The sequence below is a fragment of the Muscardinus avellanarius genome, assembly GCF_963383645.1.
Source record: "Muscardinus avellanarius genome assembly, chromosome: 11".
Classification (NCBI taxonomy): domain Eukaryota; kingdom Metazoa; phylum Chordata; class Mammalia; order Rodentia; family Gliridae; genus Muscardinus; species Muscardinus avellanarius.
In genome coordinates, this window is record NC_137797.1 from 22,157,085 (window position 1) to 22,172,376 (window position 15,292).

Genomic DNA, 15,292 nt, shown 5'->3' on the forward strand with positions numbered 1-15,292 from the left:
ATAGACCCCACTCCAGATTTTCCTGTGTGGTTAGCTGAGGCCTGGTTTGCCCATAATCTCAGCTCAAATCTTTCCTCCACCCTGTCATGCTCCCTCCACTCTTCCACTTTCTGCATGAATGCACACGTGTGTGTGTACACACACACACACACACACACACACACACACACACACTGATCTCAAGGCCTCCCCCCAGCAAGCTTCTTGCACGCACATCTCTGGCTCAGAATCTATCTCCAAGGAATTTTAACTAAGACAGCTAAGTTCCCTTTCCAGTCAGTGCCATGATGTGGAGGTTTTGTTTCATTTTTCAGTGTCTAAACAATGTCTATGGAAAAGTTAGAACACATACCTCACAAGTCAGATGTTTCCCATAATAGGGTATAAGCAGACCTCCCACTTACAACTGTTGATAAAGAGAATGTTCTTTGTGGAGTACTGTTTTGGGAATGCTGAGACATGTTTTAATAAAAATAATATTGCCCAGGATCTTTAAGAAGAGGATTATTACCAGGCATGGTAATGCATGCCTGTATTTTCCAGCACTTGGGAGGCTGAAACAGGAGGATCAAGGCTCAAAGTCGGCCTCAGCAGCTGAGTGAGGCTCTCAGCAACTTAGTGAGACTCTGTTTCCAATAAAAACAATAAAATAGGGCTAGGAGTGTAGTTCAGAGGTAGAATGCCCTGCAGCTCAATCTACAATATAAAAAATATTTATTGTAAGTGAAAAATATGGAGAACGCACCAGTGTTTTCTCACTGTTGGATTCATAATGCCCTGTAAATGTGTGATCTACAAACCCCTGTAGAACCTGCTGATGTTGTCTATCAAAAAATAAATTTTAAATATGCCCCCTTAAAAAATTATTCCTCTCCTTCATAACACCTGCCTCTTGATGACCTTACATTCTTTGGTTTTTTTTTTTTTAAATCTGCGCTTTGTACCAAATTCCAAGCTCCATGACCAGATTCAAGGGCATCATTTGGGAGCTTGTTAGAAGTGAAAACTCTTAACCGCCAACTGCCCAGACCTACTGCATGAGGACCTGCAGTGTAACAGCATTCTCAGGTTACTTGTATTCACACTAAAAATTTGACAATCACTGGTCCAAGCTACGGTGCTTCAGTTTTAACTGGAAAATACTTAGGCTAACCATTCACTCATATACCACATCCCATTAATTAGCAAGCACTTCTGAGCTATCTCTAAAATACTCCACACATCCACCCCTTTTTTACATTTTTGCTCAATCATCTCTGGCCCTCTTATCTCTTAAGTACCACATGTTGAGTAGTAAGACTTTATGAAGTGGTGAATAGATGACTGTATTGGAGCATCTTAATGCTGTTTGTTTCTAAAATACAACATTCTTTGCAAATCAAATTTAATACGGTTTTAATTCAACTGTTTTAGTTTCTTAAATCAGAAATCCTCAAGTAACTCCATAGCTGCATCACCCAATTGATTTTTCCTCAGTTGCTATTAATCACTCTCAGATTCTGTGATGTTTTCAATCTTCTAAAACAAAATAACCACATATGGAGAAGGAATGAATGGGATTATGCTACATCAGAAATTACACAAAGGAACATGGCTTTGAATTCTGAAAAGAAAATAAATAGACCCAATTTTAAGAAAACAGGAAACCTGGAAAAAGCTCAGTGATTTATTTCTTATGTCTTATTCTCTTATCAAATGAATATGTGCAATTATCCTCATAGTTCTAAAGCACAAGGAGTCAGGTTTTCTCAAACACAAGGAATATATATATGGGTAAGATTGGACCTGCTCATAAATACCAATTAACCCAAAGTACACCAACATGAAATACTAAAGTTAACAGCCACAGGGAGCTCAGCTCCACATGCAGCAGGATCTCTACGGACATCACATTCCCACAGCTTGGCCTTAAATAATGCATTAGCTTTGCATTGCTGTGATCACCTGAAACAATTAAATAGGAGGAAAAAATGTACTTGGGCTCACAGTTTGAGAGGTTCAGTCCATGGTCAGCTGGCTCCATTGCTTTGGGGTGTACAGCGAAGCAGAACACCATGATGCCGCCTCTTGGCATCCAGGAAACAGAATGAGAGGAAGGGGTGGGAGCTCCAATATATCCTTCAAGAAGACTCCTCCTCCCAATAACCTACTTCCTGCCACTAGGCTCCACCTCCTAAATTTTCACTACCTCCCAATAGTATCATCAGCTGAGGAACAACTCTCAACACACACATGCTTTGGAGGTTTAAGATCCAAACCATGACAAATGCAAAGGGCACGTGTGCTCCCTGGTTCCTTGTACACAGTCCCAGTGGCTGGAGCACCAGTCCCATACCTTGTCAACCTCTGCTCAGACTTACCCACTCTTCTACTGTGACATCTACCTCGCCATTGTCCCAGGAGCCCACAAGATACTTTCCAAAATGCATACAAATATCAGGACAAGCCGCTTTACTTGATATAGCTTCCTACCCTAAATACGTTAACCCATCGTGTCCACATTTCATGTAAACCAAAGCAGGAAACCTACTTCGTCACATAGCGTTTAAACTGAAATATTCCTTGAAGGCCATTTTAACAAGAAGAAATTTTTTTTTTTTTTTTTTTTTTTTTTTTTGGTGGTACTGGGGTTCCTGGAAGCCCTTCTACCTCCGGCCTACACTCCCAGACCTATTTTTTATACTTTTTTATTTGGAAACAGGGTCTCCTAAGCCAGCGCGCGCGGCTGGCTTCGAACCTGCGCGATCCTCCTGTCTCTGCCTCCCAAGCGCGGGGATTACAAGCGTGCGCCACCACGCCCGGCGGCAAGAAGAAAAAATTTAAAGGCAGGGAGTGGAGTCGATAGTTGCCATTCCACTTTTTAAAATTATATACCCCCTAATAAAAAACAGAAAGAGAGGGAGAAGGAAAACAAATTCAATTCATAGAAAATGATTACAAACATAATAAATATTAATCCAACTATATCAATAATCACATTAAATGTTAATGAGTATGGGGGTGCATGCCTTTATAGGGAGACTGAGACAAGAGGATCACAGGTTCAAAGCTATCCTCGACAACTTAGAAAGACCATCAGCAACTTAGTGAGGCTCTATTTTAAAATAAAAAACAAAATAGGGCTGGAGGTCTAGCTCAGAGGTAGAATGCGCCTGGGTCCAATCCCCAGTACTGCTTCCCAAGCACAAAAAAAGTTAATGATCAAACTACATCAATTAAGAGGCAGAGATTGTCAGAGAAGATAAAAATAGACAAAACCAACCCAGCTGTATCTTGTCTACAAGAAACTCAGTTTAAATATAATGTCTTGGAAGCTGTTTCTAATAAATATTACACTATACCACGGATTCAGCTGTGTTCACACACAAGCAGAAAGGCTTTAGGCTGTCTGGATCTACCCTGCACAAGCAGAGGCAGGTCAAGGAGTGTCTCTGGGAATCTCTAAAAGGAAGCACAAGAGCACACAGGTCCCTGAGCAAAGTCAGATTATTCTACATCTCACAGTCTCATCAGTAGCTCAAGTTGCAGGGTAACTATTTGTGGCACCCTACCACTGAAATTTAAGTACCTTACTTCCTTTGGCATCATTTCTGAAAGTGTCTGGTCACGATGTGTTGAAAGACATTGGATTCATGTGATTAAATGGACACCTTTTCTAAGATATTCTATACTTTGAGCAAATCCATAGCATCACCACAGCTGGGTTCAGCTTGGGAACTCAGAGCTTGCAGATATTTCTCTGTGCATCAGTAAGCCCAGTGATGCCACCGTGCAGATTCATGGGTTGTTCTCTGCACAGGCCACAATCAGGGTTAAGCAAAGTCTAACACAAGAGAACCCACTATAGGAGCCATACACTAAAGGGAAAGGAAGATGGATTATGGTAAAAGGGAGATCGGCAAAGTAAAATGAGGGCTCAGGATGCTACTCCTTTGTGTTTTGTTTTGCTTTTTAACTTACCTCTAGAGTTGCAGTGTGGGATTTATAAATGGGAAGTGATATTTAAATGTTATTTAAAATAAACTACTATATATAATCCCTTGTGCTTAAAACTCGACAGCTCCTCTTCACTAGTCCTGAAGTTTATAGTTAAGAATGAGCTTAGAATTGTGAAAGGATGCCTGGCAAGGTCTGAAATTTGTAGGACATTCTGATAGAGTTGAGCTGGTTCATCTCACCCCAGTATTTTCTAAATAGCAACAGATCCAAAGAGAAAAAATATGTAAATAAATATTAATATATATGTATTTATTATGTTCTGGGGATTGAAGCCAGGAATGTTTTGCCTTTGGGCTACACCCCAAGTCCTTCTACTAAAATGTCTTGATGTTGAAACAGAGTCTCACTAAGTTGCTGAGGGCCTCACTAAGTAGTTGCTGAGGCTGGTCTCAAACCTGTGATCATTCTATCTCAGTCTCCCAAGAACTAGGATTACAAGGGTATGCCATCACACCCAACTAATATATTAACTAAGAAAGTAAGGAAGGAAGTGGAAGGAAATAAAGATTCATATTAAAATAAATCCCTGTAAGAAATCCAAGAAATTCAATAATTGGCTTACATATAATACTTTTGAGACTTCTAGAAACTGCATCAGCACCTACAATTTCTATAATAAAATGATACACATGCATTTGTAGCATTTATTTAGATGTTCAGACTCACTTTGTAAAGACACAAATAGTGTTGGTAGTTGTAGTAGTAGTAGTAGTAATGATAATAATAATAATAATAATAATAATAAGCAGTTGCTTAGAAGAGTTCAACATTTTATTGCCAAAGTAAAGTTCCCAGGAATGAAGAGAATTACAGGCTTTTATTTTGTTTTTGAAAACCTACAAGTTAAAAATAGAAACCTCCTCCCAAAATCATCTTGCTTCTGACTATGGTGCTGCATGGAAAGAAAAAAGCCAACTGGCAGTACAATGTGATCATATGTTCATCTGGCAGCTCTATTCCACAGTCCTTTGGATGAAAAGTGCCATAACCTTTTAGCTATCCTGGCCAAGGAGTGCACTCTATTTGTTAACTTCAGATGTCATTAGACTAAAGCAAGCTGAGTCATTCTTCATGATAAGATAAAAACCTAGGAGATTTCAGACTTAGTTACATGGAAAATTTTTCAAACCCCAGATCACGATATTTCTGCTGTGAAAGTGACCCCCAGTCAGGGCAATCAGAAAGATGTGCCGAGCTGATGTATGCAGATTCTCCCTAACAGTCTTTTAATATCAGCCTCTTTAATTTTGATTTAGCCATTTAGCCAAAGACACCTTGGAAGGGGGCCCTGAAGGTATATTTGGGAACCTCAGGAATCCAAACCCCATGGGTGAGGGGTAGCCTGAAAAATGCAGATTTCTGAAGCTCACACTGGGCCATGGACGCAGTGATCCTTGGGGAAGGGCCCGGGGAGTTTCATTTTTAACAAGTTCAATAAGACCCTTTACCATTTAGTGAAGCCTGCAACAGACAGCTTTCTTTAGAAGATGGTTTTGCGTGTCTGGGACTTCTGCGACATCTAAATCTCACCTCTAGGTGGCAGCATCTGTGAATTCTTGAGTGTCAGGGAATCTCACTATCCAAGGACTTATCTCCAAACAGGAATTACACATTGGGTTTGGCTGACTAAATCATTATCTCTAAGTGCTGAGTTTATAAAAGAAATATGTGTCCAGATAGATTCAGCATCATTTAAACCTCCAACTCAGAGTTTAAAAGTAAAAATTAGCCAGGCGTGGTGGTGCACGCTTGTAATGCCAGCATTCGGGAGGCTAAGACAGAAGGATCCCAGTTTGTGGACAGCCTCGGCTACTTAATGAGGCCCTCCACAACTTACTGAGACCCTGTTTCAAAATAAAGAATAAAAAATAGGGCAAGAGGTGTAGCTCGGAGGTCAAATGCCCCTGGGTTCCATCCTCAGACCCTCAAGGAAAAAAAAAAAGTAAAAATAATTAATGGGACATACTTGTCTAGGTAGAGTTTTCTGCAACTGATTTTGAGAGTGATATAAGTGATAAATTTTAAGGCAGGAAGTTATGAGCATTCTTCTTTCTCTCATTGTTTAAGTGATGACTTCCAAGGATCACATAAATCAGCAGTCAGCAAACATTTTCTGTAAAGGGGCCAGATTGTAAATATTTCAGACTTTTTGGGTCATAAAATCTGTCACAATTTCCCATTGACTCACATTCTTACCACTGTCATGTGAAATAGCCACAGATAATATATACATAAGTAAGTATTGTGTCCCAATAAAATCTTATATATGTACACTGAAGTCTGAATACTGAAATTTTTATTTTATATATATTTTTATATTTTAAAATATTATTTTAAACTTTTCCTAACCACTTAAAAATATAAGAACTGTGCTTAGTTCTTGGACTGTACAAAAACATGCAGCTGGCCATATTGGTCCCTGGGAAGTGCTTTGCAGACTTCTGACATAGGTCAATTTGGCAGAGCAATATAAATTGGTTTAACTAAGAAGTTCAAATCTATCTTTCTTTCTTTCTTTCCTTCCTTCCTTCCTTCCTTATTTATTTTTTCTTTTCTTTTTCTTTTTCTTCTTTGGCAGTCCTGAGGATTGTACATGTGCTCTAGCACTGAACTACCTCCCCAGACCTTTTGATGATGATTATTATTATTTTCACTTTTGAGACAGGATCTAAGTTGCTAAGGCTGGTCTCAAACTTGCAGCTCTCCTGCCTCAGCCTCCTTAGTTGCTGTAACTACAGGCATGTACCACCACGCCTGGCTGAAGATGACCGTTTGATGACCGTTATGGTCTAAGTGTGAAGGCTCGTGTGTGGCAGGCTTGGTCCTTGGTGCAGCAGGGTCTAGAGGTGGGGCTTCAGGGAAGTAACTGGACAGTGAAGGCTCCCACCTCAGTGATTAATTCTTTGGGAGCTGGATGGCCTCTGCTGGGAGGTGGTGGGTGCTGGGGGACAAGACCTAGTTGGAGGTAGCAGGCCACTGCAGATGTGCCTGGAAGGGCATTTCCTATCCCTGGCCCCTTTCTCTTTCCCCTCCTTCTAGCTGGCCACCATGAGCTGAACACCTTTCCTTGCCACACCCTTCCGTCATGATGCCCTGCCTCCTGCAGGCCCAAAGCAACAGAGCCAGCCAACCAGGACCGAGACCACCATGAGCCAAAATGAGCTTTCCCTCTTAAAGTTATCTGTGTCTGGTATTTTGGTCATGGTGATGGAAGGCTGACATACTGACTTTTTTGATACATGAATTTAATCCAAGATAGGCATCGTATCACTAAACAGGGAATTAAAGAAAATAAGCTAACAAAATAGTCGTGTGACAGATCTTAGAATTTTGATTCAGAATCAATTTCTGGATGACATTTTGCCAAATGGAACTAAAGGGTAGGTTAAGTATTTCTAAATGCAACCACCCTTCCTTCTGTACAGCTAAGCTATCAAAGGCCGACAAATAGGAAGGCATTATTGGAGCCCTCGGCATCACGGAAGGAGAAATATGGACTCAACTGATGAAGAAATCTTAGCTATACCAAGTCCTGACCCTCCATCGGGAGGCCACCGACGGTGTTACCTGTGGTGTCTTGACTCAGGGTTTCCTGGCTGCTGCTGCTGTAAGAAGGCACTGGAGTGATGGACAACGAGGCTGGACAAGACAGAGGTGTGGCCAGGTCCGTCCTGCAGGTGAAGGATCGGTGGTACACGGGGATGCCTGCATCTTTAGAGACGAAGAGGGGCAGATCCGATGGGAGGGGGGGTCTGCCTTGCGCGTAGGGGTTTTTCCAGTGGGTGAGCCCAATTGCAACAGGCCCAGCAACATCATAACCTGGTGAGACAGACAAAGGAGGTCAGTAGCCGCAACCAAAGCATTGTATTGTTTCTGTTTTTGTATTTGCCAAAGTCTTAGCCACGAATCAGATCAAAGACCACTTGAAATAGGATACGTGTTCATAATAAACAGGTAGATAACATCATAGTTAAAGGATCTTGTTCATTTTTCAACACGCATTTTTTTGTTTTTATTATTTTATTTTTTTAATATTGGAGATGGAATCCAGGGGTATTCTACCTCCAAGCTACACCACCAGCCCTATTTTTTATTCTTTATTTTAAAACAGGGTCTCATTGAGTTGTAAAGGGCCTCACTAAGTAGCTGAGGCTGTCCACAAACTGCGATCTTCCTGTCTCGGCCTCCCGAATGCTGGGATTACAAGTGTGTGCCACCACACCTGGCTTGTCAACATGCATTTATTAAGTGCATGCAATGAACAAGGTGCCCAATACCAAAGGTGCCCTTTGCTCTCAAAGAGTTCAGTGTCTAATAAAGTGATAAAAACTGTGTTCATGATTTTGAAAAGGCAATTGAAGGCCATTTATATGCTGGACACTTTGCATAACTGGTCTCTGATCCTCACAGCAATTGTGCAAGAGGACATTATGACTTCAGTTTCACACAGGAAGAAAGTGGACCTCCACTTGGCCTAGATCAAGTAGCCAGCAAGTGCCAGGGGCAAAACTTAATTAAGCCCAGATCTGTCTGACTCCAAAATCTCATTCCCTTCCCTAAACTGCAACTAATGATAATATGAAACAAGACAAAAGGAAGAGATTAAAAGTGGAACAGAAAGTGTTCCTCCAGAGGTCAGTGGAGCTAGCCCTTCCAGGTGCAGGCACAGATCGTGGGGCAGGTGGCACGGGCTTGGCCTTAGAGATGAGGCAGCCTAGAAGCCACAAACTGCTGCACAGATACATTTTGTTTAGTCCATTTTTTAAAATTTTGAAGTAAAATTCCAACCTAAAGCAATAAGAGTCTGAAGTGTCTGAAGTGTTCTTACAAAAATACAGATTTCTGACTTTTCTTGAGAAGATTACCTTCTCTTGAAGATTAAACCACACTGCAGCACATTGCCCCAGGGCACCCCTCCCTGGGGTGGAGTAAGGGATGACAGTTTCCACAGACCCCACCTCTCTGCAGCTCCTTACTCTCAGCTTGCTTCCCTCGTTGGTCTTAGGTGCCTGGTCCCCATAGGCCTTTGCATTTGCAACCTAGATACAGAGTATAGGAATATAATATTTGTGCCATTGGTACAATGGCACAAATGAAACCGGAATGAAAAGGTAGGTGAATACCAGGCAGTGAAGGATATTCTATGACAAGGTATCAAAACTCAATTTTATTTGGAAGGCAAAGGATCACTTCTAAAGGTGTGGAGAGTGGGGCCTGGTATATTCAAGTCAATGGCAGCAGAAACAGTCAAAATCATCACTTCTTCCTCTGTCGGTCACCTCTTCTGGAAAGCCTCCCCTATTTTACTCCATCTGTATAGAAACTTATTTTCTAAGGTGAAGTGAAACCCAATAAAAGATGCTGATGTGTAGAGAATGGAAGAGGATGGGAAGAAAGTCCAGATCACGGAGGGAGGAAGGAAAGAGGCCCCCACAGACTCTGAGCCTGGAGCAGCCCCCCCCCCCCCCCACACACACACCACCATGCTGGAAACTTCTGGGACACAGATATGGTTCAGGCCATCCCGCCCACTTTACATCTTTTTACGAATGTCTCCCTCGCAAACTGAGCCTCCTTCAGGTTAGTGGGTGGCTTAGTTATTTGGAATGCTCTCCCAGGGTCCCCCCCCCCACCTCCCACCAGTACCTAGCACAAGGCTGGGCTCTAGATCAGCACTTTGTTCACTGAATCCTCCTGGAGTCCTGAAGCAGGAGGCCATGAAGGGGTGGCTGAGAAGAGGACAGATGGAAGTTATTAAGAAGCCAAATTAAAGTCTGGGCCTCAAGAAGGAGAAGACACAGAGAGAGAGAGAGAGAGAGAGAGAGAGAGAGAGAGAGAGAGAGAGAGAGAGAGAAAGAGAGGAGAGGGAGGCCACACAGATGTAGAAAGAACAGAGTCTCTGTCACCAGGTGCTGAGTCCTCACTGGCGAGATGTCAGGAGACATATGAGGAGTCCTCACCCGGACGCAGCAGTCAAAAGGACTGGCTTTCACAAGGGCTGAGGAAGGTCGAGTATGTTGATAGGTATAAGGAGTCTGGGCTTTAGTGGATACTTCCATGTGAAATGTCTAGTGGGAAAATGAAAAAAACTAGAAATGAAAGTCAGGAGAAATGGGACTGGTCAGAAATCTAGGAGTCAGCCAGGCGTGGTGGCACACGCCCATAATTCCAGTACTTGGAAGGCTGAGACAGGTTCACAGCCAGCCTCAGCTACTTAGTGAGGCCCTCGCAACTTAGTAAGACCCTGCTTCAAAATAAAGAGTAAAAAATAGGGCTGGGGGTGTAGCTCGGCGTAGAATGCCCCTGGGTTCAATCACCACTACTACACACACACACACAAAAAAGAAAACTAGGCATCATCTATGTAGAAGTCATAACTGAGGCCTAGGAATGAACCATCCACATCACTGTCATTAAATAATGAATCCACTAAAAATGGTAACACTCTTAGCACTCACCAGCACGGGTGTGTAGGCATCTACCAGCAACACTTCATTTATTTTATTTAATTAATTTTTTTTTTTTTTGGTGGTGGTACAGGGGATGGAACCCTTCTATATCCAGACTATACTTCCGGACCTATTTTTTATATTTTATTTGGAAACAGGGTCTCTTAAGCCAGCAAGGCTGGCTTTGAACCTGCGTGATCCTCCTGTCTCCACCTCCCAAGTGCAGGGATTACAAATGTGCACCGCCACGCCCAGCCACACTTCATTTAAATACCATTATAACCCTGTGGGGCAGGAGCTATTATTCCCACTGACAAGTGAAGAAACAGAGGAATATTATTTCATCCCCAAAGTTAACGGTACAGTCAGGCTCAATCGAGATTTGAGCCCGGGCTCACTGAAGATAATATAGGTGCTCTGGGCCACCAGGCCACTCTTTCTCACCAAAAGAGCTTCTGAGAGCTGGAAATGGGGCCCGTTCTCTGAAAAGTTGCTCTAACTTTTTTTTTTTTTCTGAATAATTTCTTTTTTTTTTTTTTTTTTTGGTGGTACTGGGGTTCCTGGAAGCCCTTGTACCTCCGGGCTACACTCCCAGACCTATTTTTACATTTTTATTTGGAAACAGGGTCTCCTAAGCCAGCGCGCGGGGCTGGCTTCGAACCTGCGCGATCCTCCTGTTTCTGCCTCCCAAGCGCGGGGATTACAAGCGTGCGCCACCACGCCCGGCTCTGAATAATTTCTAAAAGAGAAATCTTGATGGCCAGAATGCCGGAGAAAAAGGGCAATTCTGGGGACAAGTGCACCAGGCTGTCAACTCTTCTTGGGTGGTCACCTCCCAAAAAGGGACTGACACAGATGCGTGTGGATGTGAGCGGATCCTTCTTGAGTGAGGGATGTGAAGCCCCTAGGGATAATCAGTGAGAACATTAATTCTCAATGCAGAACTGGGATGGAGCCAGAGATGGCGTGAGGAACTGAAGGCCACTGGCACAGGACTGAGCTTAACCATGGTTCTTGGACTAAACTTCTCACACGAATTTGTCCGTGATCAATACTCTTGAGTTTCCCAAAGCTCCTAAGATCATATTAGGCCCTGGGGATGAAATTCCTGTGTTCCATTTAAAATGATGCTCTTTATGTTCTTACTGAAAGTGTGAACGCTTTCTATTTATACCAAAGGATCCTTCCGCAAGAATAACAATTTTGGGACTATGCTTCCCTCTTGCCTCATTGCCTCATTTAGAAATCCGCTTTAATCCCTCTTCTCCTTCCATTTTCCCAAGCTCCTCTGGAATCATCATATAGAACACACTGTGAAAAGATTATGTTTAAAAGTCTCTAAGGACTAAGTGTCCCTTAACGGATGAAGGGATAAACTGTAGTAAATAGAAATATTATTCAGCCTTAAGAAGGAGATCCTGCCATCTGCCCCAACATGTTGAGATGGGAGGACATTATGCTAAGTGAAAGACGCCAGATGCAGAAAACTATTGCATGTCAAAGAAGGCAAGGGCATAGAAACTGAGAATAAAATGGTGGTTATCAGGAGGGTAGAAAAGGGGGAGGGAGAGATACAGGTCACATGTTTCAAGTTGCAATTATATAAGATGAGTAAGTCTGAAGACCTAATGATGAAGTCTAGAGACCTACAGCATAAGGACTATACTTAATGAGATTGTATTGTACACTGGATATTTGCTAAGAGAGTAGATTTTAAGTGTTTTTTATGACATACACCCACAAAGGTAACTGTGAGGTCATGGATGTATTAATTTGTCTAAATGTAGTAATTATTTCACCATGTATGTCAAAACAACATGTTTCATACCTTATATAGAATGAATAAATACAATAATAGTGCCTGATTTATCATATCCCCTTAAAAATTCATGTTCTTTTCCTCCAAAAATGTTTTTTTTTTTTGAAAGCTTCAAGGAACTCTGGAGTCCCCAGAATTTCAGGTTTTGCCATTTCTTTTATAGAATTATAGCTACTTTGTAGAATAAACTTAATTTGAAAAGATATTCTTCTCATTGCATACAACCTTTTTCTTAGTTCAGAAAATGACCACATCGTTTACTCCAGAAATGGAGTTCATTAGCAAATATTTTAATCTATGCTATTGATACAAATGAGCTATAGTAAGATTTGCATAAATATGATAAAATATATACGTGTGTGTGTGTGTGTGTGTGTGTGTGTGTGTGTGTGTGTATAAAGTGGACCAGTCTCAATTTTTTTTTTTTTTTTTGGTGGTACTATGGATGGAACCCAGGGGCCTTCTACCTCCGGGCTACACTCTCAGACCTATTTTATATTTTGTTTGGAAACAGGGTCTCTTAAGCCAGCTGAAGCTGGCTTCGAACCTGCGCGATCCTCCTGTCTCAGCCTCCCAAGCGCGGGGATTACAAGCGTGCGCCACCATGTCCGGCTTGACCAGTCTCAATTTAAAAGTAGCAATGAGGTCAAAGTATTTCAACGGAACATCCAACCAGTGGAGCAGCTGGCATCTAAAGGGCAAGTCACAGGACGTGACACTGGTAGCCTGCCTGTTCTTCCTCAGCAGCCAACATGTCCCCTGCTGGTAGGACGGGGTCTTGGTTTCTTTTGAGCACAATGTCAACACTCTCACTTACTGGACCCAAAAGAGTCATGGAAGGAACGCCACAAATTTGTAGACTGTCTTGAGAAAAAAATGATGTTAATTCCCTGTACAGTTTTTAAATCTCTAAATGCACCAGTGAAATGGAACTAAATACCAGAAAATATGGAGTTTTCCAGGAACCTCATGAGTCAACAGAAAGATTTCAAAAAGAATCATCTTTTGTTCTTAGATTTTTTTTGACACTTTGACACCTCTGCTCTTGGAAAGTTACAAGTTTCTGGAGAAACCACATTAATAAAGAATCTTTACAAAAAAAAATAATCCTTACAAGTACTATATTTTTTATTCTTTTTTTTTTTTTTTTTTTTTTTGGCAGTCCTTGGGACTGAACCCAGGGGCATTCAACCTCTGGGCTATACCCCCAGCCCTACTTTTTTTTTTTTTATTCTGAATTAGAGTCTCACTAAGTCATGGAAGGCTTCACAAGTTGCTGAGGCTGGCAGAGAACCAGCAACCCTGGTGTCTCAGCCTCCCAAGTACTGGAATTACAAGCGTGAGCCCCCATGCCCATCCTAGAACTGTTTTCTTATGTGGGACACCCTCACAGATATGATACTGCTGGGCAAGATGACTCTTCTATAGGAGAAGGGCTGAAGTGCAAGGAATGAACAAAAACACAAGGAGTTTTTCAGAAAGAATTCCCTATATGATCCAAAGAGATCTGTCCTCTCTCTAGTACTTTGAGTCCAAAGTTGTTAATTACTTTCTACTTTAACCATAAACACTGCACAAGGGCTTTGTACTGTCCGTATCATGGGCACTGGGCACTGCCTGTTGCCTATGCAGAATCCATCCCCCTCCTTGCTCCTAACTCCATCCCTTCAGAGCCTTAAATGGTCCCCAGGGGGACAGAGAGAATACCATCTCTCTTGTCAGTGGTTGTCCAAGCATGGTCATGGGACCCAGTTCTGCCCGATGAGACGGAAGTCTGCTGGGGAACTTCAGGGGGAATTTCCTGGCCCCTCCAGAGAAGCTTGAGTAAGGTCCAAAACTCCTTCCCTCTGATCACCGCCCTGTCTAGATGCAATTCCTGGGAATAGTACAATCATCTGGCTGCCACCATGAAGATAGACTGACCTACCTAAGAAGGCAGAGGGCAGAAGGCCCTTTGCAACACCCCTGAGCAGGACAGGGACATCAATCATCCTGAGGGTAGACTTGCCTCTGGTCATCTGTCAGGTGAAATAGGGCATTTCCTATGGTCTCAGACGATGGAGTCAGGGAACTGGAGCTCCAGAGCCTTTGGGTTACCCCATCACCTTCGAAGAAGACCAAGTATTTCTTGTGTCCAGCTCTCCTTTAGAGGTTGGTTTTCTAGGGCAGGTACAACAAAGTTCCCCAAACTGGGTTGCTTAGCACAGCAGGAATTTAGCTCTGGAGGGTGGATGTCTGAAATAATGGTGTCAGTAGGGCTGTTCCCTCTCTGAAGGCCCCCGTGGAGAATCTGTTCCTTGCCTTTCTCTTGGCTTCTGGTGTTGCTGGAAGTCCTTGGTGCTCCTTATCTTACAGATAACTCACTCCCTCATCACACTGTGTGTCTCAGTATCACTTTCCTTGTTATAAGGACATCAGTCTTACTGGATTAAGGACTCTCTTAAGCAATTATAATCTTGTCTTAACTTGATTAACGTGCAAAGACCTTATTTCCAAATAAGGTCACATTCATGGGGACTGGATGTGAGGACTTCAATATATCTTTTTGGTGGGACAAAATTTAATTACAAAAATATAAATATATTTTTGTGGCTATGTGGTATATTTATACATAGCTTTATTTTTAATCTGCTAAAGTAATCTTATGATAAAAGAATTTAAATCAATTGTAGAGGCTCATCATCATTTCTGTTTATAGGGGCTCATGCTGCCGGAGTTTGAAAAACCTTGGCATTGTGTTTAAAAGCATGAGCTTTAGTGTCCTACAGACCTAGATTGACATCCTGGGTACATCAGTAACTGGCTGGTTGTCAAAAAAAAAAATAAAGTTTTCTCATCTGTAAATTGAAGAAATAAGGACACCTTTCTCATGGAGTTCTGAGTAAGTAAAATAATGGAAACAAGGAGCCAAGAGCAGCTGACAGATGATAAATACAAAATAAATGTTAGCTATAATTACCATTCATCATTATTTTCCCTTTTTTTTAACCTCTTCTCTAAGCCAGTGCCCAGAATTCTAGAATCA

General features: G+C 42.0%; 1 protein-coding gene across 1 annotated transcript in view; it reads right to left on the minus strand.

Moving 5' to 3' along the window:
* Positions 1–15,292, minus strand: part of ANO4 (anoctamin 4) — a gene marked incomplete at both ends in the record, with an annotated part of 438,431 nt that overhangs the window by 403,867 nt on the left and 19,272 nt on the right. Inside the window, one exon of the mRNA XM_080705232.1 lies at positions 7,567–7,818. Within this exon, the coding sequence (XP_080561358.1) occupies positions 7,567–7,818 (252 nt within the window). The remainder of the gene's footprint in view (positions 1–7,566; positions 7,819–15,292) is intronic.